Source organism: Microcebus murinus, chromosome 1 (genome assembly GCF_040939455.1).
Source record: "Microcebus murinus isolate Inina chromosome 1, M.murinus_Inina_mat1.0, whole genome shotgun sequence".
Lineage (NCBI taxonomy): Eukaryota > Metazoa > Chordata > Mammalia > Primates > Cheirogaleidae > Microcebus > Microcebus murinus.
In genome coordinates, this window is record NC_134104.1 from 107291451 (window position 1) to 107315618 (window position 24168).

Consider the following 24168-nt stretch of genomic DNA (forward strand, 5'->3'; position numbering starts at 1 on the left):
GCCATCATGAATTCAGACATAGTTTTAAATGTATTTATCATTAACAACATCTAGGGCAAAATAGTTGTACACTCATGGGCAAGGCCACATATTACTCAGCCAAGAGACAATGCTATAGCTGAGAATGTGAATCCACAGTCCTCACTGTATGCACCAGGGCAGTGCAAACCACTGCGAATGTGGATTTCAACAGGTCTGCAACAGACTTGGTCTCCCAGTAACCGAAATGGAAAAAGGATGACTCTCACACATCTTGTCATTGGTTTCAACTAAAATAACAAGCCTTAAAACAATTCTAGAGAGACAGGTACTCAGAGAAAAAGAGAAACAAAAGCCTAGAATATAGCCCATGTTAGTGTGGAAGGCCAGTGCTCGGTCTGTATTTTCATATTCTATACTGAGAGAAAAATCAGACCTTTTGATACTCTGAGTAAATTCCAAATGCATCCGTAAATCTCATGCATTTACCTTGAACTTCAGAGAATGATCTTAATTTTTGGATCACTTTCAAAGCCATCTTTTAATTTCAATGATATGTTTCACTGGGAAAGTGAAAACATCTTGATGTTGGTTTGGAAATTGCTTAAACTATTTCTCACTTAAAAGAAAAAACAGTTCAGTTTAGCATGATTTTCAGGGACCATCTCAAAGGCAGAAAATGAAAGCACATAAATACATGCACAGGTGTGCACTCTTCTCCTCCTCTAGCGTCACCATCTAGTGCACAGAACGTGTGCAGAAACTCCCAATTTTCTCAGTCACCTAGTCATGTCTAACAAACTACCTCGATGATTGTTCAACAAATTGGACAAAAATGTCCACCAGGGATGATAATACCACATAAGCACAAAAATATCCCTCTATGTGCTAGTCAGACAGGCTGGGCTAGCTCAGGTCCTACCCGGAATAAAATTGTAAAAAATGGTTTTATAACTATTTTTCCTAGCCTTGTCCACCTCTCCCAGAAAAGAGCATTCTCTCAGACCCCTGCGGTGTCCACGGACCCCAGTTGGAGAAAAAGGGGCTGTGACAACCCCCATCATGGATATAGTTAATGGTGGCCAGGCAATGCTTACAGCCAGCAGATGTAAATGGCCCGGAAGACAAGGGAAGACTCTTACTCCTCATACCTCACCGTTACCCAATCGTATCCACACCTCTCTCAAAACATGCCTCGCTTTTATTCCTTCCTCTAAAATTTTAGTCACCTTCTGAGGCTGCTGTCACAGCGGGATCTGGCCACTGCTGCTCACACATCTTGCTTCCTCCATCCAGCCTGCCTGCTGGCCCCAGAGGAATCCTTCTGAAACACGGTTTTCTATTCTGCACCCTCCTATCCAAAAGCCTCAGAGGCTTCCTACTCTTTCCCCCCACCCTCCCAGAAAGGGATAAAAAAGCATCTAGCACAACTATCTACAGACCCTCAATAACATATCTGGCCTTCTCTCCATGCAACCCTGGCCCAGAATTGAAACACAGCTACCTAGGACTGGCATTCGAAGCCTTAAACAATCAAGCTCAGCGTTGCAGTGTAGCTTCCATTCTAAGTGTTAGAATCAATGGATCTGCGTCTGAATGCAGAGCCCTTTCCTATGACTGGCACTAAGGCAACTGATCTCTCTGTCCCTTGGTGGCTTTGTTTGAAAGGAGACAAGAATAACTCACAGGACTGAGGTTACATAAGATAAAATGTGCAGAGTTTAACACCGTGCCTGGTCCATTATTTAAGTGCCCTATAAATGGTGGCTACTGTTGTTTGCTTTTTTTTTTTTTCCATTTTAACTTTCACTTCACCCACTTTGTTATATGCCAGCCCACATATATTGTCTTTTCAACTTTCAAGCCTTACATCATGCCATTCCCACACCCTGAAGTACCTTATCATGAAATCTTTTGTATTTTTTTCAAACAAGGACAACTGGAGGCTCCCCTTCACTGAACCAGCAAATAAATAATTATGCATACAGCACTATGCTACTAAGTACTGGGATTCCACAGTGAGCAAATTGGAAGTGTTATAAATGCCCCAGAGAGGAGTTCTGCCTGCTCAGAAAGCACATAATAATCCTTACCCTAGTCTGGGAAGTCAGACATGAATGCCCCAAAAAAGTGGCCTTTGACCTGAGCTCTAGCTGCAAAGCGGGAATTAACTTCCAGAGTAGGACCTCACAATGGCAAGGTCTGATATTCCGCATGAAGTGATACAATATTAACCCTAAACAGACTGTACAAAGATAGGGATGTATATTGTAATTCCCAGAGCAACCACTATAAAATATAATACAAAGAAGTATAACTAAAATCCAATAGGTAAATTAAAATTATAAAAATAGAAAGCCAGAGACACAGAGAAAACAAATAGACTCAAATCCAACCATATCAATAATTACAGTAAATGCTAATTAAATGTTCAAGGCTACAGTTAAAAGACAGGAATTGTCAGAATGGATAATAAGGTAAAGCCTAACTGTATGCTGTACTTTAAATATAAAGATGTACTTTAAATAAGTTAACAGTAAATTGATGGGAAAAGATATATACCATGCAAACAATGAACACAAGAGAGTTGAAATAGCTATGTTAATATCGGATAAAGTAGAATTCAAGACAAAGAGCATCATCAGAGACAAAGAGGGGCATGTCACAGTGATAAAAGGGTCAATTCATCAGGAAGGCATAATCACCATTGGAGTATGTATGCTTAACAAGGAAAGACAGAGGAAGGGCATGGATAAAGTCTGCAGGTTGGGAAAATGAGAGAAAGAATGCTGCTGTCATAGCAGAAGTGGAGGAGGAATACAGGTGTAAGATATAAATGAAGCAGTGGGGTGGGAAAGAGACCACGTGGGGTCTGTGGACCAAGTGAAGAACGTCTGTCTTCAAGAACATTAAAGGTTTAAAGCAAAGGGGTGGCTTCATCCAACTTCAATAGGTCTGCAGTGTGAACAACTGAAGGGAGTAGGGTCAGACTAACTGGGAGGCTGAGGGTAAGGGGGGTGGGGCCAGTGAGCGGACTCTTCTAAGAGTGGGGACATCAGATAATGGTAGCTTGTAGGATACAGAGGGATTTTTAGGAGAGAAATGCAACAGGACTTATGTTGACTTGTTAGATGGAATGACAGAGAGCGAAGTGGTCAAAGACGCACCCCCATCCCCTGGGATGGTAATGTCTCCTACGATAGGGCTGTGAGGGGGGCGTTGGGGGAGAAGTGGAGAGGAACACAAGTTCAGGTTTAAGCATCATGAGTGTGAGGTATCAGACAAACAAGACATGTGTCCTACAGGCACTTAGCTATACAGGTCTACAGTGCAGAGAAGTCTAGGATGAAGCTGTAAGTTCTCTGCTCACAGGCAGCAACTGCAGCTGGGGGGTGGCTGAGGTCACCCAAGGAGAGGATAAAGAAGAGACAAGGACCTGGGACAGATCCTGGGGATAATCCAACATTGATTTAATAGCCAGGTAGAAAACGAAAAGCCTTCAAAGGAGCCTGAGACAGCATGGCCAGAGAGGAGAACAGGCAACCAGGAGTGTTACGCCTCTAAGCAGAAGGAAGAAACTGCTTCTCAAGAGAGCAATGGGTTCAAATGCTGCAGGGAACGTGGCCGTCATCAGTGACCTGAAGAGAGAGGTGTCTCAGCAGAATGACGAGGGGAGAAGCCAGACTGGAGTGAGCAGAGGAAGAATCGGGAGGGTGAGGGACACAGTGAGTATACAGGATGCTTCTGGAAACGTGTGGAGAAAGGAGAGAAAATGGGGTGGAGGGAGACCTAAGATGTGAGAGCCTTGAATGTGTTCTAATGACATCAGAAAGAAGCCAGTGAAGGAAACAGTTGAAAATAACAGGGAAAAAAGGAGATAACTTCCATTTTCCAGGCCTGAGTAAAAAAAAAAAAAAAAAAAAAAAAAAAGGAGATAACTGATAACTAGAAGTTCCTGAGGAAACAGGAGGGGATGACCTCCCAACCCAGGACCCAGAAGGGAACAGCCAGTACCAGACCAACTCAAAACACAGAGGAGGATCTGAAGAGAGGCCCTGTGGGTACACTGTATGGGTAGAACTGGGTCCCTCAAAAAGATAAATCAAAGTCCTAACCCCTGTACCTGTGCATGGGACCTTATCTGGAAACAGGGTCTTTGTAGATGGACTCAAAGATGAGGTCATGCTGAATTAGGGTGGGTTCTAATCTAATACGGCTGATGTCCACAAAAGAGAAGGGACAGACACAGAGAGAAGATAGCAATGTGAAGACGGAGGCAGAGATTGGAGTTACGCTGCCACAAGCCAAGGAACAACTGGGACTAACAGAAGCCGGAGGATGCTCGGAAGGGTCCTCCCCTAGTGGCATCAGCAGAAGGGTGGCCCTGCCATTAATTCAGACTGGCAGCTTCCAGAACTGTGAGAGGATAAATTTCCATTATTTTAAGCCAACCACTTTGTGGAACTTTGTCATGGCAGTCCTAGGAAACTAAAACATACACATAGAGGAGGAGAAGTTCTGCTCTATCCCTCATGGCAAGACTGCCACCTAAATCAGAATGCAGGTCACTTGGCAGCAGCAGGAGACCATCAATGTGGAGTACAATGACCAAGAAAAGCAGCTTCACTAAGCTGCATGTAAGCAGACGCCTGGGCCCCCTATGCCACAGCAATAGGGACTGATTTCTACTTGCATCTCCTGTACTTGACAGGGCACTTAGCAGCATTTTTAGAAGTTTAAAAAAAAAGTGGGGGAAGGTTGGGGTGAGAGGTCCCCATTGCAGCCAAAATACTCACAAGAGAAAGCACTAATAGTAGCCTCTTGAGAGGGCCATAGGTAGGGAGGGAGCAGACTGGCTGAGTAAAGGCAGGACTCCCCTACAAGGTAGCATTGTCCTTTGCCCAATCCATCAGCACCTCTAACGCCAGGGCCACATTTGCACAGAAGCCACACCTGACAGTCAGTTCTTTACATCCACCATCACCTACATTACTATTAATATTCACTCCACCCAAATCACACCTGCAGGCCATCAATCACTAACTGTGGGGACTGATGAAACCAAAAGGATATGAGCTCAACACAAAACAGCAAGTGCTATCTTCACCTCTGTGCCTATACCAAGCAAAAAATAACATGGTAATAATAATAATACCACTCTCAGCATTTAAAACGGCACATTCACGCCCATGCTCATAATAGCCAAATGGCTTGGGCAGATGTGTCCCATTTTACAGGGTGAGAAACTGAGGCTGAGAGGTGGGCAGAAGTGAAATGAATGGTTCGGTGGCCATGTGAGAAATCAGGCCCAAAATAGGTCAATGTGTTCTCCTAGACAGTGAGATCTTCGAGGAGAGCACGGCGTGACTGCAACAGACCTACACTGGAATCCCGGCTCCCTTCCCCTCCTGTGGAATGGAGACACCCCACCTACCACACATGCCTACTGCAAAGAACAAGTGAAAACCATGTGACACAATCAGCACAGTAACTGGCACACACTAAGAACTTTAAAAAACGGGATATTCATCATAATTATGATCTTTTGTATGGCCAGCACAAATAACCCAAACTGTGCACATGACTGGGTACTCAGTAACGTCAATACATTAGATGGAAATGTCCGACATGTATGACATGTTGAATATTCAGCTCTCAGGGGTGCCAATTTCCCATGACAACCTCCCTCATCCTACCTATAAGTGTCCTAGTGAGACAGGCGGCTCCTCCTCCCCCATTTAAAAGTGGGAGAGCCTTTGATTCCAATTATATCTAAATATACTTAGCATCTACTCCACTCTTATCTAAATAATTGTATCCCATTAATTAATTCACATTCAAATCACATTCAAATGCATGTCATCCTCTGATATCAAACACCTGGATGTGGCTCTCAGAAAAAAATCCAAGAAAACTGCAGGAGGAAAATACTTGAACTTTTAGATTTGCATATTCATAAATCAAGAAAGAGGACTTAAGGTATCTGCTAGTTTATTCTGCCCAGAATTATATTTAAGGCGCCCTCAAAAGATAGTTTTCTCTTTAGAACCTTTATTGCTAAGGTAAATCGTACAATTCTTGCACTGCAATGTTATCGAATGTAAATCTTTCCTTTAAATCATTTTTGACTTAACATGCTAGTATGCTGGGTGATCTGAGGGCAGAGAACACCAGCACAAGCCACAGCTTCTGTCCTCTGAAGTCCCCATTTACCCCCATAAGGTGGCTCTTTTCATTTATCCTTCTACTCCGCCTCAATTACATCCCTGATCCCGGACTCAGCACACACCTGCAGGAAGCCATGTTGTGGGAGACCAGAGAATGATTCCCACCAAATGTATTGCAAAATTAAAAAGACAAACAAACAAAAAAACAACTTGTTGGATGACAGATAAAATGGGTGTAGGAAAAATCAAGTGAAACTACAGAACATCCTTCTTGCTTGGGAAAGAGGGAAAAGAGAATGGAAATTTCTTTCTTTTTTATTGATAGTGGCGATTTTGTTCACTTCTTTTATTAATAGATGAATTGCTCAGAAACAGAAAGGTTAAATCTATAATTTTCAGTCAAGGGAACAAATTTCCCCTAGTCAACCTCAGAAAAAACTAGTCAGAACAGTTACCTTCTGTTAGCATCTCTCAGCCTCCACCCTTTTTATTTTCGGGAGGCTTGCTCATTCCCACCTCTTCAACCAAGCTTAGCAAACTTTCTAAGCAAATCTGGCGATTAACTAACACCAGAGCAGCCCACAAGAAGGTCAATAACAGGTATTAAATCGAGATTGAAAGCATTAGCCGAGCAGTATAAACCAAAGCTACCCCAGCTCTTTCAGTTCTAAGACCTTCAAGTAAACCAGTTCATGCCTGTTAGAAGTTAGAGGGTGGGTTGGAATCTGAATATTCATTCCAATTCAGCAACCAAGTAATTCAAATGCCTGTCGTACCACCAGAGGCTGAGCACAAAAATGTGTCACTCTGAAGTCCTTAAGCAACAGGACCTACTATCCTAGCTGAACCCAAGAAATGAGAGCATTTTCCACTCTTCTCTCTTCTTCATTTCCTTTGGCCAATTTGTCACCAACTGCCAATTTTTCTCTAGTCCTATTTAAAGCCCTGATCAGCCGGGCTCTTTTTACTTCATGCTTTGGTTACTAGAGCCGCCTCCCTCGCAGCCTCCCCAACTCCATTCTCTCCCCCACTGGATTTATTAGGCATGAGCTAGTCAGATAAATCTGACAGCAGAATCATGTGAGCTCCCCAACGCCCTCCACAGCCCAACCTGCGGGGGCTCCAGCAGATGGGCCACCAAGCCTGATCTGCCAAGGCACCACCCCTCCCCCCCATCTATCCCCACTCAGTCCCTGCCCCTCAAACCCACCTATTTGGGGGTGAAATCTGTCCCCACCCACTCAGCCCCTGCCCCTCAAACCCTCCAGTGAAACCTCCAAGTATCCAACCCTCTCTGAACTCACACAGCATTTTCAGCCTCACTATATATAGAGAAAGGTTACAGCACGGGCTCAAGAAATCCAACTCCATCCTCATGCCACTACATGACCTTGGGCAAGTGCAAATTAAGTACCTCTCTGTGCCTCAGTTTCTTCATCTGTAAACAAGAGATAATACCCACTTCAGCAGTGTTGTGAATAACAACAACATGTTTTCGCAAAGCAAACAAGCACTCAGAATAACCAACACACTAAATAATGACTATTATAATGTAATCTGGTACTTCATACACTGAGTGTATATCTTATGCAATTTTAAAATAAATAAAACACTAGTCATTTTGAAAATTGTTTTACGTGGGTGGGTGAACTGGACGTTAACTTCCAGAGCAGTGCTACTCAGCGTGGTCTGATACCACAACTGGTCCTCAACAAGAAACATGCAAAAACAGAGTGTTTGGAAACTTTTATGGCATTTGACATTGTCACTACATTTGAGCAGCATTTTTCTAGTAATCCAGTTTAGTCATATATATATATTAGTCTGCAACAGATTGAAAATTAATTTTTTGAAAAACTAGTCCTTGACCATAGTTATTTTGAGAAGCACATTTCTGGAGGGGACAGATAGCAGGCTTCTATTTCTTTTCTACACCCCCATATCACCTAGCACATGCCCAGTGGGAGGCATGTATCAAGTACTAAGTAATTGAAAATATAATTTCAAAAACATCTTGATTATTTAATAACAACTTAAAAGCAGATTCAAGTGAGTAGTAGAAATGTAGTGTCTCCAATTCATAAAGAATCTTTTTCAAGAGGGAGTTGACATTTAGTCTGAAACTGACCAAAGAGTAAAAACAACTCTGACCCCAAAAATATTTTCCATACTGTCTACTAACATAGCACTGTGTAGAGCTTTATTTAAAAAAAAAAAAAATCTAAGCAATGTCAATATTAACCTTCCTCGCAGAACTCAGGAGAAAGATAAATTATTTAGCACTGCCGTGGACATAAGTTTTGATAGATCCTCCATACCTTTAAGTAAACAAGCATCTTAGCAAAAAAAAAAAAAAAAAAAAAAGTCCAGACACACTTCAGACAAAAGACATTTTTATTTAGTTCTTCACTCCTGCTGTTGCCTTAAATGGTGCTAATCTCAACAACCTCATTAGATTAATCCATGAATGAAATGACTAGTAAAGGAAAGTAGCAAATTCTACCAAATTTTAATTGACAACAAGGCGGCATTTGCGTGGCTGAGCTATGGCACGCTGTATGTAGGTTGAAGGCTGAGGAAACGCTGGGCACATTCAAACTGACTCTGGAAACGCCTGTTAAGTGGGCAGCCCTGTGTGAACTCTGCTTCCCCTCCTTTCTCTGAGGAGGGGATACATAACAAGGTCAAAGCTCTCTCTCCCCTTTGGTCCTCAATCCCCTGCCCCAGGACAAATTCAACCTTAATCCAATTGACAGCCCTTCTCCCTCCAGTGCTTTTAATCCCTTCCTCTCTCTGAACCATCCCAAAATCTATAAAAATGTTCAAGTTTATAGATTCAATATGCCCTTGCTTTATTGAACTATTGGCAGCTCCTCTCAAGATGACATCCAATTTCCCACCTCTGTGCTCAGACTCTGCCCAGAAGGTCTTCCCCACCCTGCCTTGCCTCCCGGAAACTGCTCACCTTTCTGAAGACTCTCCTAACCCTCCAAGAGAATGGACCCCCTCCCTCATTTGTTCCCACTGCCACAATGACCTTTTAATGACTTTATTGCACTGTGCACAAGACTGTCATCCCTCCAGCCAAAGTCCCTCAAAAGGAGGAACCATATTAAAACACTCCAACATTCCCATGCCCGGTACCAGGTGCCAACTTAGCAGGTTTCTTTTCGTTTTTGTTTTGTTTTGTTTGTGTTTTTTTGTTGTTTTTTTTTTTTTTTTGCCTGAGCTAGAGTACAGTGACATCATCACAGTTCACTGCAACCTCAAACTCCTGGGCTCAAACAATCCTCCCACCTCAGCCTCCCAAAGTGCTGGGATTACAGGTGTGAGCCACCATGCCCCGCCTTGACTTAGCAGGTTTCTAATAACCATTTGCTAATATTCAATGATTGTGTAGTTAGCAGATCCAGCCCACAAATATTTACTCAATTCATACCCTATATCCTTGTTCTCTGGTTTTCAGTGAGGGGGATAGACCAGAGCAAGGAACCTCTCCTTGTCCTCTGGTTATCAGTGGGGGAATAAAAGAGATATAATCTCTGCTTCATGGAACTTACATTGGTTGGAGGGACAGAAGGATAATAAACAAACCAAATACAAACTGTTAAAGTCTATTTAATGCTAAAGAGTAAAAAATCACTTTTTTTACAGTGATAAAATAAGGCAACCAGACAGCAGGAGCCACAGTTGCAGAAGTCCTAAGGAGATAAACTGCTCAGCAGATATAGGAAAACCAAGAGGAAACAAACATAGCTTGAGCATCTCCCAATGTTAACTGTCCCTTTGGGCCACTTATCATCTGCACCCATACTCCCCATCAGCTGCGGTCCTCAGAGTTCCCCTGACATGGTCCAGGAAGTCCATCCCTAGAAAGTTCCATTCCTCAGGTCAGCCTGATCCTCCATCTCTGCACACACTCTCAGCCAGCAATCACTGCTGTGGCTTCAATTACCTATGAACATATCACACCCAAACCCAGATTTCTAGCTTCCATTACCATACATTTCAGCCTCAATTCCCCAGAGGCTTCTCAAATCGAAAATATTCAGAATAAACTGAATATCTCCTCCCCTCCATGGCCTACCCCATCCTTGGAAAAAAGTTAAATTCTTTTGTTCCCTATGGCATGTTAGTTTACAGACAGACCACCACTGATCTACCTACCCCACAGTCTAAGCAAGTGGCTTTCCAAGTCCAAGACCTCTGGGGTTCTCAAAAGCCTTTAACTAGTTACCTGTGAGAGGCCAGATTTTCTTCATGTTCCTCAGCCAAAACAACACAGTATGACAGATTAATTACAAAACTAGATATCAAATCCAGACATTAAAGAGATTTGCAAAAACATAACAATACCACTCTTTTCACTATTTTTTTTTGTTTGGAAAAAGTATTATTTCTCACAAAAAACAAATTTTAAAATAAAAGTGGTTTACTATTATTTTTAAATGAATGTATATTTTTTAAATCTCTCAGTTTTAATTGCTAAACGGCAAATATTGAGAGATGTAACAAAAACAAAAGCTTTATGGGATCCTCAATGTTTAAGATTATAAAGGGGTCCTAAGAGCAAAAAGTTTGGGAACCACTGGATTAAGCTAAAAATGTTGGTATATGCTTGTACTCATCCCTCTCTTTTTGCCTCACGCATCTTTGTCAATTCTGCCATTCAAACAAACTTTCTCATAAATTCTCCCATCCTCCTTCTTCCCAAGCTTCCCAATCCCATAAGCCAAAAAACAGTCCCCCAAAAGGTATCCACATCAAATCCCAGAACCTGTGAATGTGACCTTATTTGAAAACAAGGGTCTGTGCAGATGTAATGAAGGGTGAGATCACCATGGATTATCTAGGTGGGTCCCACATCCAGTAACAAGCATCCTCACAAGAGACGCCCAGACAAGAACAGACCCCTTCACAAAGGACACCAGGTGACGATGGAGACAAATATCAGTGAGGTGGCCACAAGTCAGAGAAGCCAGGAACACCTGCAGCCACCACAGGCTGGGAGAGGCAAGGAAGGTTCTCCCAGAAAGCCTTCAGAGGAAGAGTGACCCTGCTGACCCCTTGATTTCAGACTTCTGGCCTCCAGAACTGTGAGAGAATAAATTGTTCTTATTTTAAGCCACGCAGTTTGTGGTTCTTTGTTCTGGCAGATACAGGAAACTACTCACCCACCTCCAGCCCTGAATGCCAGTGACCACCTAGCTAGTCAATCTTTCTGCCTCAAGGTGAGCCTCAGAGATGCTGTCCCCTCAACCTACAACCTTCAGCCATCTTAAATCTCATCCCCTTGTCACCCTTCAAAGGTATCTCACACCTTCACAGGGCAAAGACCCCATGACTTGATCCCACCTTTCTTTCCCACGCCCCGCAGTTTTCCCCCTACACACCACACCCCACGCGTCAGGCCCACAACCCAGGCACACACTACATTCTTTCTGTCTTGTGACCCATTAATTCCTGGGCTTGTGGCACATTAATTCCAGGGCTGCTCCCTCTCCCTGGAATTAACTTTCCTTCTGTATCCTCAGCCCCATCCACTCCTACACATCCTCCAAGTCCCAGATTCAAAAATCTCCTCCTGTTAGGTCCTGTCAAAAAATGGGTCACTCCCTTCTTGTCTCCACAGCACTTTGAACACTCATCTAAAGAATATCTGAAACATTGTATTCCTCAGTTACAGGACCATCACTCCCTCCAGGCCATAGTTTCTCAGCCTTGGAACTACTGACATCGGGGGCCAGAGAAGGCATTGGTGTAGGGTACATTGGAGAACGGTAGTGGCATCCCTGGCTTCTATCCTCTAGATGTAAGCAGCTGCACACACACACCCAGTTGTGACAACCCAAGATGTCTCCAGATACTGCCAACGTCCCAAAGAGAGAAAGAAAAGGCACCCACAGTTGAAAACTACTGCTCTAAACTGGGGCCCTTAGACTGTATCTAATGCTCCTAGCATTTGTTGATTTTTATATTCATTCACAAAAGAAAGTTTTGAGTACCTGGTGTGGGCCAGGCACTGTACTGGAAGCCAGAGACGTAACAGGAAATACAAGCCATTGGTCCTGTCCTCAGGAAGCCATAGCTGGCAAAGGGCCTACAAAATGCTCAATAATATTGGTGGAACGACCAAATTTGTTCAGCATTAATAGTTATAGTAAGGTTTCCTGCAAAACATGGAAAATAAAACCCAATGGTTAATAATTTCCTCCTCTTCTCAGGGTCACAGAACCGCTCAACTGAGGCAGGTCCATTTATATAGAATACCATGTAACAACTGGTACATCTTGTATGTGTCCCTCTCAAAAGAGCCCAGAATAAGTAAGGGAGTATCTCAACCAAGAAAACAAAACCAGATACAAATGATCGCCAGCTCACACAGCCCACAAAGGCCAACGGCAGAGCTCTCCCGAGAAGCTGGGGATAGGGCTGGGAATCTTCCACCAAAAAGCACAAGGACAAAAGTATGTGAGCTTCCGGAGTATTCTTCCCTTTGCCCAGGAAACGTCACACAAGACCTGGAGAGCTCTGAGAGGATCAAGTTGTGGGCTGAACAGTCCCCAGCTCTCACAGAGTAGCTGGATGCCCTAAAATGCAGAGTGATTCTCATTGCCAGGGCAACGTGAGGGTGTTTACCAAAGGGGAGGCCAAGTAAAGTTGCAAGAACAAATCAGGGCACACAAGTGCTTGGCCCAGATCTGCTTTGACAAGTCACTTTAACCTGTCTGGGACTCAATTTCCTTTTGTATTGAATCAGAAAGTTAGAATAATCAATTACGTTCTCTTCTACCTCTAAACATGTATGGCTTCCCCCCAAAAACAGTGCAGACCCACAGAATCTCCCCCTCCAAGCAAAACAGAACAGTATTCTCCCTCCCTTCCCACCAAAAGTCTTTCTGCCGGAAACAGAAATAAATAAAGGAGCCCACTGTTCAGTTCCCCCTAAGCTTCTGATGGGCACTGGTCAGAATGTTCTGACTGCCTAGTGAACAAGATGCAGGAGTTCTTTGTCTCTTGCCCTATATTCCTCACCAAGCCATAGAGTAGGAGAGTTCTTAGAATGTGCACTCTCTGAAAACGAAGGGGGCTCGTGCTGTGATCATTCAAGGGTACCAAAATATAAATGGAAAATACCATGACAACATTAGAATGCCTTTGGCTTTAAGAAGTTAACTGGTCCAACATTGGCTTAAGCCATGTGGACAGCTATTGTTTACTTAACAAGAAGTCCAGAAAGAGGTGGGCCCAAGGTCAGGTCAGCAGCTTAACAATTTCACACAGCCACTCAACTGACTCCTCATTGGCTTTTCATCCATAGGCTTTTCGCCTCAAGGTCACAAAATGGTTGCCCCAGCTCCAGCTATCATGTTCTTTTATTACCGTTCTAAATACAGAAAACTAAGGAGACATCAGGGCTTTAAGAGAGGGCATTCTCCTCCATACCTGTACTTTTATCAGACAGGAAAAAATTCCTTTTCCAGAAGTCACATAGACTTCTATTACTTCTCTTTAGCCAGAACTAAGTTATATGTTTACTTCGAAATGAAAGGAGACTAGGAATGGAGGATCTGGCTTTTTCTGTTTGTTTTTTTGTTCGTTTTTTTGTTTGTTTGTTTGTTTGTTTGTTTGTTTGTTTGTTTGTTTGTTTGAGACAGGGTCTCACTATGTTGCCCAGGCTGGTCTCAAACTCCTGGGCTCTAGTGGTCCTCCTACGTCAGCCTCTCCAGCAGCTGGGACTACAGGCATGCACCACCCCACCCAGCTAGAATCTGGCTTTTAAAAAAAAAAGTTTTTAGTGGGAAGCAGGCAAGAGAAAAGCAGGATAAGAATGACCGTGAAGGCTGGACGTGGTGGCCCACACCTATAATCCTAGCACTCTGGGAGACCGAGGCGGGCAGATTGTTTGAGCTCAGGAGTTCAAGACCAGCCTGAGCAAGAGTGAGACCCCATCTCTACTAAAAAAATAGAAAGAAATTAGCTGGACATCTAAAAATATAGAGAGAAAAAAAATTAGCTGGGCATGGTGGCTCATGCCTGTAGTGGGAGGCTGAGGCAGAAGGATTGCTTGAGCCCAGGAGTTGAGGCTGCTGTGAGCTAGGCTGACACCACGGCACTCTAGCCTGGGCAACAGAGTGAGATTCTGTCTCAAAAAAAAGAATGACCATGAAGTAGCCAACAAAGTGTCTGCCACATACAACTGTATCTAATAGCGTGCTGATAAATGTTGGAAGGAGAAAGGAAACTAATTTTTCCTTGGTATAAATACTCCCACAAAGGCCAATTTCAAGCTACCAACGTGGTATCAACCAGCTTACAAAATTCCTCAAATTTTAACAATCCTCTAAAATAAGCCTGCTCCAGCACATCACTGAATTTATATGCTACACTTGATAAAAATTTAACTTGATAATGCTCTTCCATATTTAAAATACTCTTTATGAGTATTACTCTCCTCTTGTTTATAGGTGAAAAAAATGATGAAACTGCCCAAAATCACACAGTGTAAGTGGCAGAGCTAGAATATTCACATAACAGTCCTAACCCCAACTCTAGTACACTTTTGGCAGCATCACATGTATTAATACATAAGTGCCTATATCTATACCCCACAAGATCCCTCTGCCTGTGCATCACCTAAAGGGGCTCTAGGTTCACTTGCAACTAACAAAGACCCTGTAAACCTAATCAAAGTCATCTAATAATTACTCTTTACGTTATGTCCTCCAATGGCAAAAATCATGGGTGTTTAATTATAGTTTGAAATACAGACTAGTATAAAGAAGAAAATTAAAATCATCCTTAATCCTATACCAAAGATGATAATTGTTTGCATGTGAGTGACAATCCTTCCAGATTATGTAGATATTTTTAAGTAGAAATCATGCTATTTTATAACTTACTGACATTTTTCCTTACTATATACATTTTCCAAGACAGAGAAAAAGAAAATAGTTTGATGAACTCCCTTGTAACCACACTTAGTTTTAGAAATTACCTAAAGACAATTAAAAGTCCAAGTGTTTCCACATTTCTCAGTGAGGAATGTACAGGAGGTAGGTACCTCCCCCTCTGCATTTCCCTTGGACTTCTTCCCTCCACCTGGCTTACCCCACACAGATCCTAAGGTTAGCTTTTCTCCAAACTAAGTCAATCACCTCCTTTCTTCACTGATCAGAGACTTGAGGTTTTCACACCTTTCATCAATATCACTCTTCTTGTGGATCCCTCTAACTTTTCCAATCCTGCCTAGTCTTGAGACTGGGGCTCAGAACCTCATTAAAGTAAAGGAGAGCTTCAGAAGAAATACATCACACTCTTGGAGTTTCCAAGTTCCACTTACTCCACGCTTCGACTTCTGCTTTGTTTTCACACAGCGGTGCACACATGCATGTGTACATACCCGCAGGTGGCACTGCTAACTGGTTCAACCAATGTCCTTGGACTTGGCTCATCCTCTCCTACTTAGTGCTCACCCAATGCAGTTTGCCTACCAGACCTCACTTTGTGGTCTTCCAAATTCCTAAAGGATCACATTTCATTTCCTCAGGTGCCAGTCTAATGGAAACATCTGACAGGCTAAAGGACAGTAGCTGCACCCCGAATTAACAGCCTTATATGCGTCCAAAGATCCCAATTGAGAACTTAGGCCCACAATCCAACAAAATCCCACAGCTCTGACAAGCTCAAAGAATTGCTTCAGCTGGGCACTGTGGAGCGCTCCTGTAGTCCCAGCTACTTGGGAGGCGGAGGCGGGAGGATCACTTGAGTCCAGGGGTTGGAGTCCAGCCGGTGTAACATAGCAAAATGCTGTCTTAAAAAAAAACAGCTTTGTGAGACAAAGCAAGACCTACTTGCTCCCATAAGTCCCAGTTTAGCCAAGTGCATGCAAGAGGGAGCCATGGATACTTTATAACCAAGGCATAGAATTCCATCTACTCTGCTATAAACCACATAAACCAGGAGTCCTCAAACTAAGGCCCAGGGGCCTGGCCCACCGGGTATTTTTGCGGCTGCTGCCTGTCCTGCTTAGCATTCAACTCCTCCCAGGCTCACAGTGCGCATGTGTGGAATGTGCGCCGCACTCTCCAACGGCCCAAGGGACAGTGAACTGGCCCCCTGTTTAAAAAGTTTGAGGACCCCTGACATAAACCATGTATAGCTGACAGAAAACAACCCTATGCTGGGAACCGCGGTTATTAGACTAGAACTTCAAGGGGGAAAGTAGCTAAACTCATCTGCACTATTTGGTACCAAAAGGTCTAATACTTAGAACAGAATCTAAAACATTCTAATACGATCAAACAGTAAGGGGGAGCCTGGTTTACAATGTTCTACACAGAAAAGGACAGCAAACTAAAGTGAAAGTTCTCAAGCTTAGTGTGTTTAGGAATCACCTAGAAAGCCTGTTTAAAATGCAAATTTCTGAGCTTCCTTCCCAGAAATTGACTCATCAGGGCTGGGGTGGCGGTGCGGCACTATGGCTGCACTGTTAACAAGCATCTTTGAAGATTCTGCTGCAATTGGGAGACCCTGAATAAAGACAACCACGTGAGTTCCTCCTCCCTGGCCACAAAGTTTAGGTGACAACACAGCTGTGAGCAGCTGGAAGCAGCAGGACCTCCCACTCAGGGCTTCCTACAGGGCTCCTTTCACCTGAGGCAGGAGTTAAACATAAATGTCCATCCCTCCCTGAACAATGGGATTCAGGGAGGTCTACAGAAGGGCCCTGGGGCCAGCCAATTGGTCCCAGGCGGACAGCTTTCAGAATCAAATGTCCCCCAGCCTTCTCAGGCTTTGGTCCCCCAAGCAACTGGTCAACCAGTCCCCTCTTCCCAGGAAACTTCATCAACATTCTGCCTCTTATGAGAAACAAACTTTCACCTCCCCAGCTGTCTCTAAAACACGGGTTATGTGTTTTAAGAGTTTTAGATACTAACAAAAAACTAACAGGATTTACCAAAATAAAACAAGCATTGGGACAGTTAAATGTTATAAATACTCAAAATTGCTTATTAAGAGTTCTTTCTAGATCTTATTAATTTCTTCATGAAGCATTCACTGAGCACCTAGTCTAATCCCAGGCACTAGGCAGTTCATGGCTGTGAACCCCACGGACAAGGCCCTGCTCCCATGAGGCTTACATTCCAGGGTGGAAGAAAGGCCGTGCAGAGAACAAGCATCCTAAAAATCACATTTCAGACAATGGCAAGCATTACAAAACATATAAACACAGGGTAGTGAACTGGCAAGGATGAGGGAAGATGGGCTACAAGGAAGGCTCCCCTTTGGGGGGAATCTCTGAGCTAAAAACCAAATGACAGGAAACGTGCTGGCAGAGGGGAACAGGAAACTAGACACAAAGGAGCTGGGCCTGTTGGAAGAGAGGCAGCCAGTGATCCCAACACATAGCCTGAAGGGAAAGTAATTTTGAAGGAGTGACTTTAGGCCCAGTTATCAGAGGGCAGGGTCTTGTGGATGTTATTATAAGCATACAAGGGGAGCCTAGCATGGTGGCCCACGCCTATAATGCTAGCAGTATGGGAGGCAGAGGTGGGCAGATCATTTGACCTCAGGAGTTCGAGACCAGCCTGAGCAAGACCACCCTGTTTCTACTAAAAAAATAAAATAAATAAAACATATATATATATAAAGAAATTAGCTGGACAACAACAAATACACACACACACACACACACACACATAAATTAGCTGGGCATGGTGGTGCACACCTGTAGTCCCAGCTACTCAGGAGGCTGAGGCAGGATGATTGCTTGAGCCCAAAAGTTTGAGGCTGCTGTGAGCCAGGCTGACACAAGGGCACTCTACCAGGCAACAGAGTGAGACTCTGTCTCAAAAAAAAGTACAAGAGGAGGCCTCAAAATTCTTTAACAAGGGATCAGCTAACAGTAGCTGACCTGCACTGAGTTCCAACTGTGTGACAAACACAATTCCATGCATTTTGCATACATTAGCTCATTTTCTGTTCCCAGCAACCCCACAAAGTTGGAACAAATATGAAACTCATTCTACAGGTGAAGAAACTGAGTCAAACAGGCAGGAAGTGGGGGAGCTAGAACTAAAAAGCCAGGCTATCTGGCTGCAGGCCATGACTGGAGAGGTGAGCAAGGGCCAGACTGATAGCCCCGAAGGCTATGGGAAAGAAAGAGTGGATTTTATTCCAAGAGTAGTGAAAAGGCACTTGAGGGCAACTGAGACTTCCTGACCCATTTCTTTAGTTTGGAGCTAAGAAAGGGCACAACTTCTGGGAAAAGTGCACCAAATCATGGCTAGGTTGGCTATTAAACCAAACTACTGCAATTTCAGCCATATAGAGAAGGCTAATCCAGCCCCACCTGTGTCAAGCAGGATTCTCTAGGCCCTGCAGAATAGGATGCCGCCTTCTACCTAGCTCAGGGATTTTCAAGTGGGACCCAGGACCAACAGCATCAGGTCACCTGGGATTTTGCCAGGAATGCAAATTCTGGGGCCCCACCTCAACCCACTGAATCTGAGACCCAATGATTTATTTTTAGCAAGCCCTCCCAGTGATCCAAATGTGTCTGAAGTTGGAAAGCCACTACTTTGGGTTAGCAACATACAGATACCACCATCATCAGCAACTCTCCAGGTCATGCTGTACTTGTCCTTGGGCAGCCCCTGCACTGCACACGAGGCCATTCTTCCCTCAGAGCCTGCTGGTGGGGCTCTACAGCTCCTGATGCCTAGAAATCTCACTACTGCCCCAATCCATTTTTTCAACTAGTTGGACTTCCTGAATATACTTACTATTCAATCGTTTTAGCCTCTTTTAATCCATAGTAAAACTCCTCTTCCTTACTACTTCTGGGTTTAATTTCACTTCCAGCCTCAAAGCCTCCAAGGCAAATGCAAAGGATACTTTCAGCTTTAAGCTAGACTTTTCCCACCTCCCCACAGTCACCAAATTTCCCTTTTATTCACTCATCCCATTTTTATTCATACATTCCAAAAAATATTTTGCCCTCGATATTCTAGAAACTAACTGCACTAGGTGCCAGGTACTTCAGCCATGCCTAAAACAGATCTCATCCCTGATAAACCAGAAAGGCCTGAGGAGGTTGTTGGACTGAGACCTGAAAGATGAAGAGACAGGCCTGACAACAGTTCACAACAGCAAGTATTTGGGGGCTGAATCTATGGCAGATTCTATTCTAAGTGCTTTACATGCATTATCCATGTAATCTTCCAACAGCCCTATAGGGTAAGTAGTACTATAGTCCCCACTCTATAAGGAAGGAAACCGAGGCATGGGGAGAATAAGGAATATGTAAACAGGAGAGCCTAGATTCCAACCCACACAGACTGGCTTCAGTGCCTACCTTCCTAACCACAGGCTAAGGAGACAAGAACAAGTAGAGTGCAGAGGCTGCAGCAGACAAGTAAGTAGGAAAATGGGTGTTCAGGTAGACAGATGAGGATATGCAAGAGCCCTGGGGCAGAGAAAAGTCAGCCTGAAGTCCAAAAGGAAGCCTAGCACATTGGCGAAACTGGGGAGCAAAGGATGGATTGGAAATACATTTTGGAATTGGATCAAACAAGATGCACTCATGGACGTAAGGATGGATGGGAGGAAGAGGAATCAAGGATGACTGCCAGTTTTCTGATTTTGTGTTTTAAAGGCTTGAGAACAGTCTGTTTCCAGAGGGCAAAGTATTATAATAAAGTCCTCTGAGATGCTGATGTTCAGCAAGCTCTCAAATAAATATAATCAATCCATCAAGCAGTTAAAGCTTCCCGCTCTCCTTCCCTCCCCTACTTCTCTATGGGGGGTCTTCATTCTAGAGTTCCACCCTATTTGCTGGGAGTCATTTTCCAGAACTCTATTACCATTGGTTAACAATACAAATTACATCAACAGTGATAAGAATAACTTTTACTAGGAGCAGGGCTTTTCTCTCACAAATGTTGGTTTGCATATTTTTTCTGAAGTACACAATCAAACTAATTTACAAATGAGAAGCTATGCAACTTGCCGGAGGCCACACAAAGATCCAAAACCAGAATCCAAATCCAGGTCTACCCACACTTCCTCCATTAAATCTGCATTTCCCACTATGTGGGGCACATACCTCTAATAGAATGCAAGAATAATTTAAGATTCACAGATGAACTTTTTAAAGTGTTAATAGTTATGGTCTTATTTTCATATGTATAAACATATATATGTGTGCATGTATATCAAATAGATAAAAATAATATGTATACATCAGTTAAAATAAAAAATTTATATATACACATATACATTGCAATAAATCCACAACTTCACGTGTATTACTACTGCCTAGGAAACAAAAACTTTCTTAAAGTTAGTTTAAAGAAAGCATTAGACTACATAAGTGGTAGCGGGATAGGGTAGAAATCTTGAGGGAGGTAGTACATAAATAACTAAAGCCTAGGAAACTCTGTTCACCAACCACCCAAGAACAGCCAAGCACCTGTTCCATATTGTACCCAAATTTGGCCACAGCCACACATAACTGACTCTCTGCTCAAGAGAGATAAAACACTGGCTGCCTTGGGGAAAAGGGAGTAACATCAGAACGACATAATTTGTCATAAATCATCCTCAACACTGTACTGGTTTTGACATAAATACTGGTTTGGTGGTCCAACTCCTCTGCTTATCCACCCTATACCAGGGTCACATCAGTTACGCTTTCCTGGGCCTCAGTTTCACTTTGTGAAAAGGAAGTTAGAAAAAAGTGCCTCTAAGGTCATTTCCTGTTTTAGAAATCTATAAAATGTTGTGAAGACCCTGAAATCCAAAATTATTCTTTCCAGACTCACAGAGGCTCCAATTCTGAAATGTGTACTGACATGGGGAATAAGTACTAAATAAGCCCAAGTGACACCCAAGCTACCATCCCATAACTGAGGAGTGTCAATTATGCTGCCTTCTGAAGAGCTGTGGCAAGACATTAATTACAAGATGATAAAGATCATGTCCCTTGGTGAATGTCCCTGTCCTACCAAAACTTTTAAGAATTTCCTAGCAGTAATTTTTAAGTTATTAACTTTCTTTACACTTGATCCTTAGCATCTCTATTATTTCCAGTCCTTAACAGTTGACTACATTCTGAGTTGGGGTAACAGGGTGAGGAAATGAGTGGGGAAGAACCTGCAAAATCCCAAACTCCTACCTTTCTACAAGTCTCTGCTGGGAACCACCTGTAAAACCTTCCCAGCTTCAGTCAATTACTCCACTGATGCTCAAACATATTTAGTGTGGTAAATCTCTAAAAGCAGTTGCTGCTCTCTATTCCTCAGACACTTTATTAGCAAAACAGTTTAGTCAGAACAAGCATCCTTACTCTATTAATGAAACAGACACATTTATCAAAACGAAAGTCTTAAGGACCTCTCCTTGCCTTAACAAAGCTCTTTTTGTGCTATCAGTAGGCCTATAAACTTTTAATAGAGGGTTTTTAGATTCCCAGAAAGATAAGTTCTGAAATGTGGTCAACTAGTGTTTAGCTGAAGAAAACAGAAAATGGGTGGGCTGCAGCTGGCAAACTCAGAAAGCACAGCTGGGTAGCAGGTGATCTTAAAAAAAAAAAAACAAAAAGCAAGTCCCTGGGCAAATTGTGTAGCCAAGGGTGATCATTATAACTGAAGAGTTGTTACATAATTACTTGTTAACTCCTGACAAACACATACACAGCTACAAAATGCCATGGTTACCTTAGCCATTGAAGCTAGTGTACCTGGTGCAAGAGTCAAGGTTTATCCAATTAATTTCATTCAAAGAATAGGCAATCTCGGGACCTATTCCCTCCCAAGACAACTTGCCCGCTTTTGCATATACAAAACAGCCTCCAGCAATTAAGCCAATTGCCTCTAGGGACGAAAATCAGTGTTTCTCTTTAATATTGATTTTTAAAGGGAAGAGGAGATACAGGGGTATATTCAGAGAGCTAAATATTTATCACCTTGATAAGACGACTTCGATCCCAAACTGGAAAATTTGAAGAGAAAAGCACCCCCACCTCGGTCCCTGGCCAGCTGGCGCAAAACGCAAGACCTCAGTGTCGGATGCACGGCATTCCAACATTTTTCAAAAAGTTTACGAGGATTTACCGAAGCGGCAAGGAGAAAAATAAAGCAGGCAGAAGCGGGGGAGAGCAAGCAGGAGGATTTCAGCAGGGAAGAAGCCCATGAAGCGCCCGGCGGCGCCGTGCAAGGCCCGGTAACGCGAAAGCGACCCGGCACTGGGAGAGCGAGCGCCCCACCGGAGCGCTGGGACTGACAGCCGCTCGGTCTCCGCCGCCGGGGGGTCCCCCAGGCCCCCAGCCCGGCCCCCGCCTCCAATCCCCTCCCCGACCCTTCCCCCGCAGCGCCTGCGATGCCTGCTGGGCCAACTTGGCCTCGGGTCAGCGCTGCAGAGCGTGGCCCCGGCTGCTGGGGAGGCCGCCGGCGCCCTTACCTCCTTCTGCTTGGGGTCCTGTGGGTAGACGTCGGGCGGCCCGAGCCGGGGGCGCTTCAGCGGTCTCTGCTCATAGCTGAGAAGCCCGAAGGCGGCCATGATCTCTCATGTTAACCGGCGAAATGAATGAGAGTTGGAGCTGGAGCAGCCGCCTCTGAGCACCAGGGAGCAGCACTTTGCAGACAGACTCCCTCTCTCCCCCTCCTCGCTCGCTGTGGCGCTGCAGGCAGGAATAAAGCAGGTTGGATGCTGCTGCTGCTGCTGCTGCTGCTGCTACTGCCCGGCACGCAGACACGCACTGATGGGGGCAGCCTTCGGCGGGCACACGGCTGCGCTCGCGCCCCGGGACGCACCGCTCCGGCGGCGGCTGCAGAGGGGCTGGAGGTCTGCCAGGGTCCTCCGCGCCGCCAGCCTCCTGTCCCCCCACCCTGTCCCCAGGGGGAGGAGCAGCTGATGGGAACGTGTGACTTTTTTCACCAATGGACCCAAACCCACCCCAGCTGGGGGCAGGATAGGGATGGGGGAGGGGCAAGGGAGGAGAAAAAAAACTTTTCTTGGCGCCTAGGTCGGTGGCTTAAGTGCTCGCCCAAGGCTAGGGTGGCCCTCCTCCCGGAGGAAGAGCCTGCGGAGCGGCCCGCCCCCGCCCCTCTTCCCCGGCAGGGACCCTTCCCCCGCCGCCACGCACCCTGCAGACCCCGCCACCTGGACACCGACCGGGCCGGTGCAGAGGGAGGCAGGCCTGAAGCGGACAGGAGACGCAGGGATGCGGGCGGTGAAAAGCGGCCAGTCCCTCCTAGACGCCCGCCAGGCTCCGATGGCGCATCCGCGGCTCGGGTCCCCTCGGCGGCTCCAGGCAGGCGCCGAGGCGCGCTGCTGGCAGTCGCGGAGGCTGGAGGGGGCCGTGCTCACGGTGGCGCGGGGCCGACTTAACCCTTTGCAGCCCCTCCAGGGGCTGGGGAAGCGGGGTGAGAAGGGATGGCCGTGATCGCCGACGGGGGCAGCCAGCCCGCAGGCGTCTCGGGCTTCTCCTGCCCGCCGCCCTTCCCCCGGCTACAGCTCCTCCATCCCCCAACCCCCAACAGTTTACCTGTTGGTCCCTGGCTATCGGGCAAGGGCCGGCGGCGGTGGGGTCACTCCGGCGGCCGCAGCCTCCATCATTGGGGTTGGGATGGGGGACACTGAATTTGATTTTATTAGTGATGTATCTGCCTCGCCCGGAGGAGCTCTGGGGACGCCGCGAAGTTTGCCACTGTCTGGGGGCGGCGAGCGACGCCGGCTCGCAGCCGGCGTTCTCTCCCCCACGGCCCGGGAGCGCGAGCTCCGGAGTTGGCGGACGGCGGCGCGGCGGCCGCACTGAGCATGCCCAGCTCGGCGGCCGGACCGCGGAGGAGTTGGCTGCGAGCGCTGTGAGCGCGCTCCGATCCGCCTCTCCGGGTTTTCGCAGCCGCAGAGCGCGCAGCCCGCGGGCCCCGGCGCCGAGGTTGGCCCAGGGGTGAACCTAGGCGAGGAAGGGAGCGCCCTCAGGAAGCCCCTCCTGGCTCCAGCCTGCTCCCTGCGT

The 24168-nt window shown here is 45.2% G+C and overlaps 1 protein-coding gene across 5 annotated transcripts in view; it reads right to left on the bottom strand.

The window, feature by feature from the left end:
• Positions 1–23935, bottom strand: part of MED12L (mediator complex subunit 12L) — a 317206-nt gene extending 293271 nt beyond the window's left edge. For 4 of the 5 annotated variants that reach the window (XM_012782864.2, XM_076004646.1, XM_076004647.1 and 1 more), the window contains exons 1-2: positions 23698–23935; positions 22611–22830 (exon numbers count right to left, since the gene is read on the bottom strand). In XM_012782864.2, the coding sequence (XP_012638318.1) occupies positions 22611–22709 (99 nt within the window). In that variant the 5' untranslated portion in view covers positions 22710–22830; positions 23698–23935. Of the gene's footprint in view, positions 1–22610; positions 23182–23697 lie in introns of those variants that run through there. The other variant, XM_076004645.1, reaches the window with a different exon arrangement.
• Positions 23936–24168: the final 233 nt, after the last annotated feature.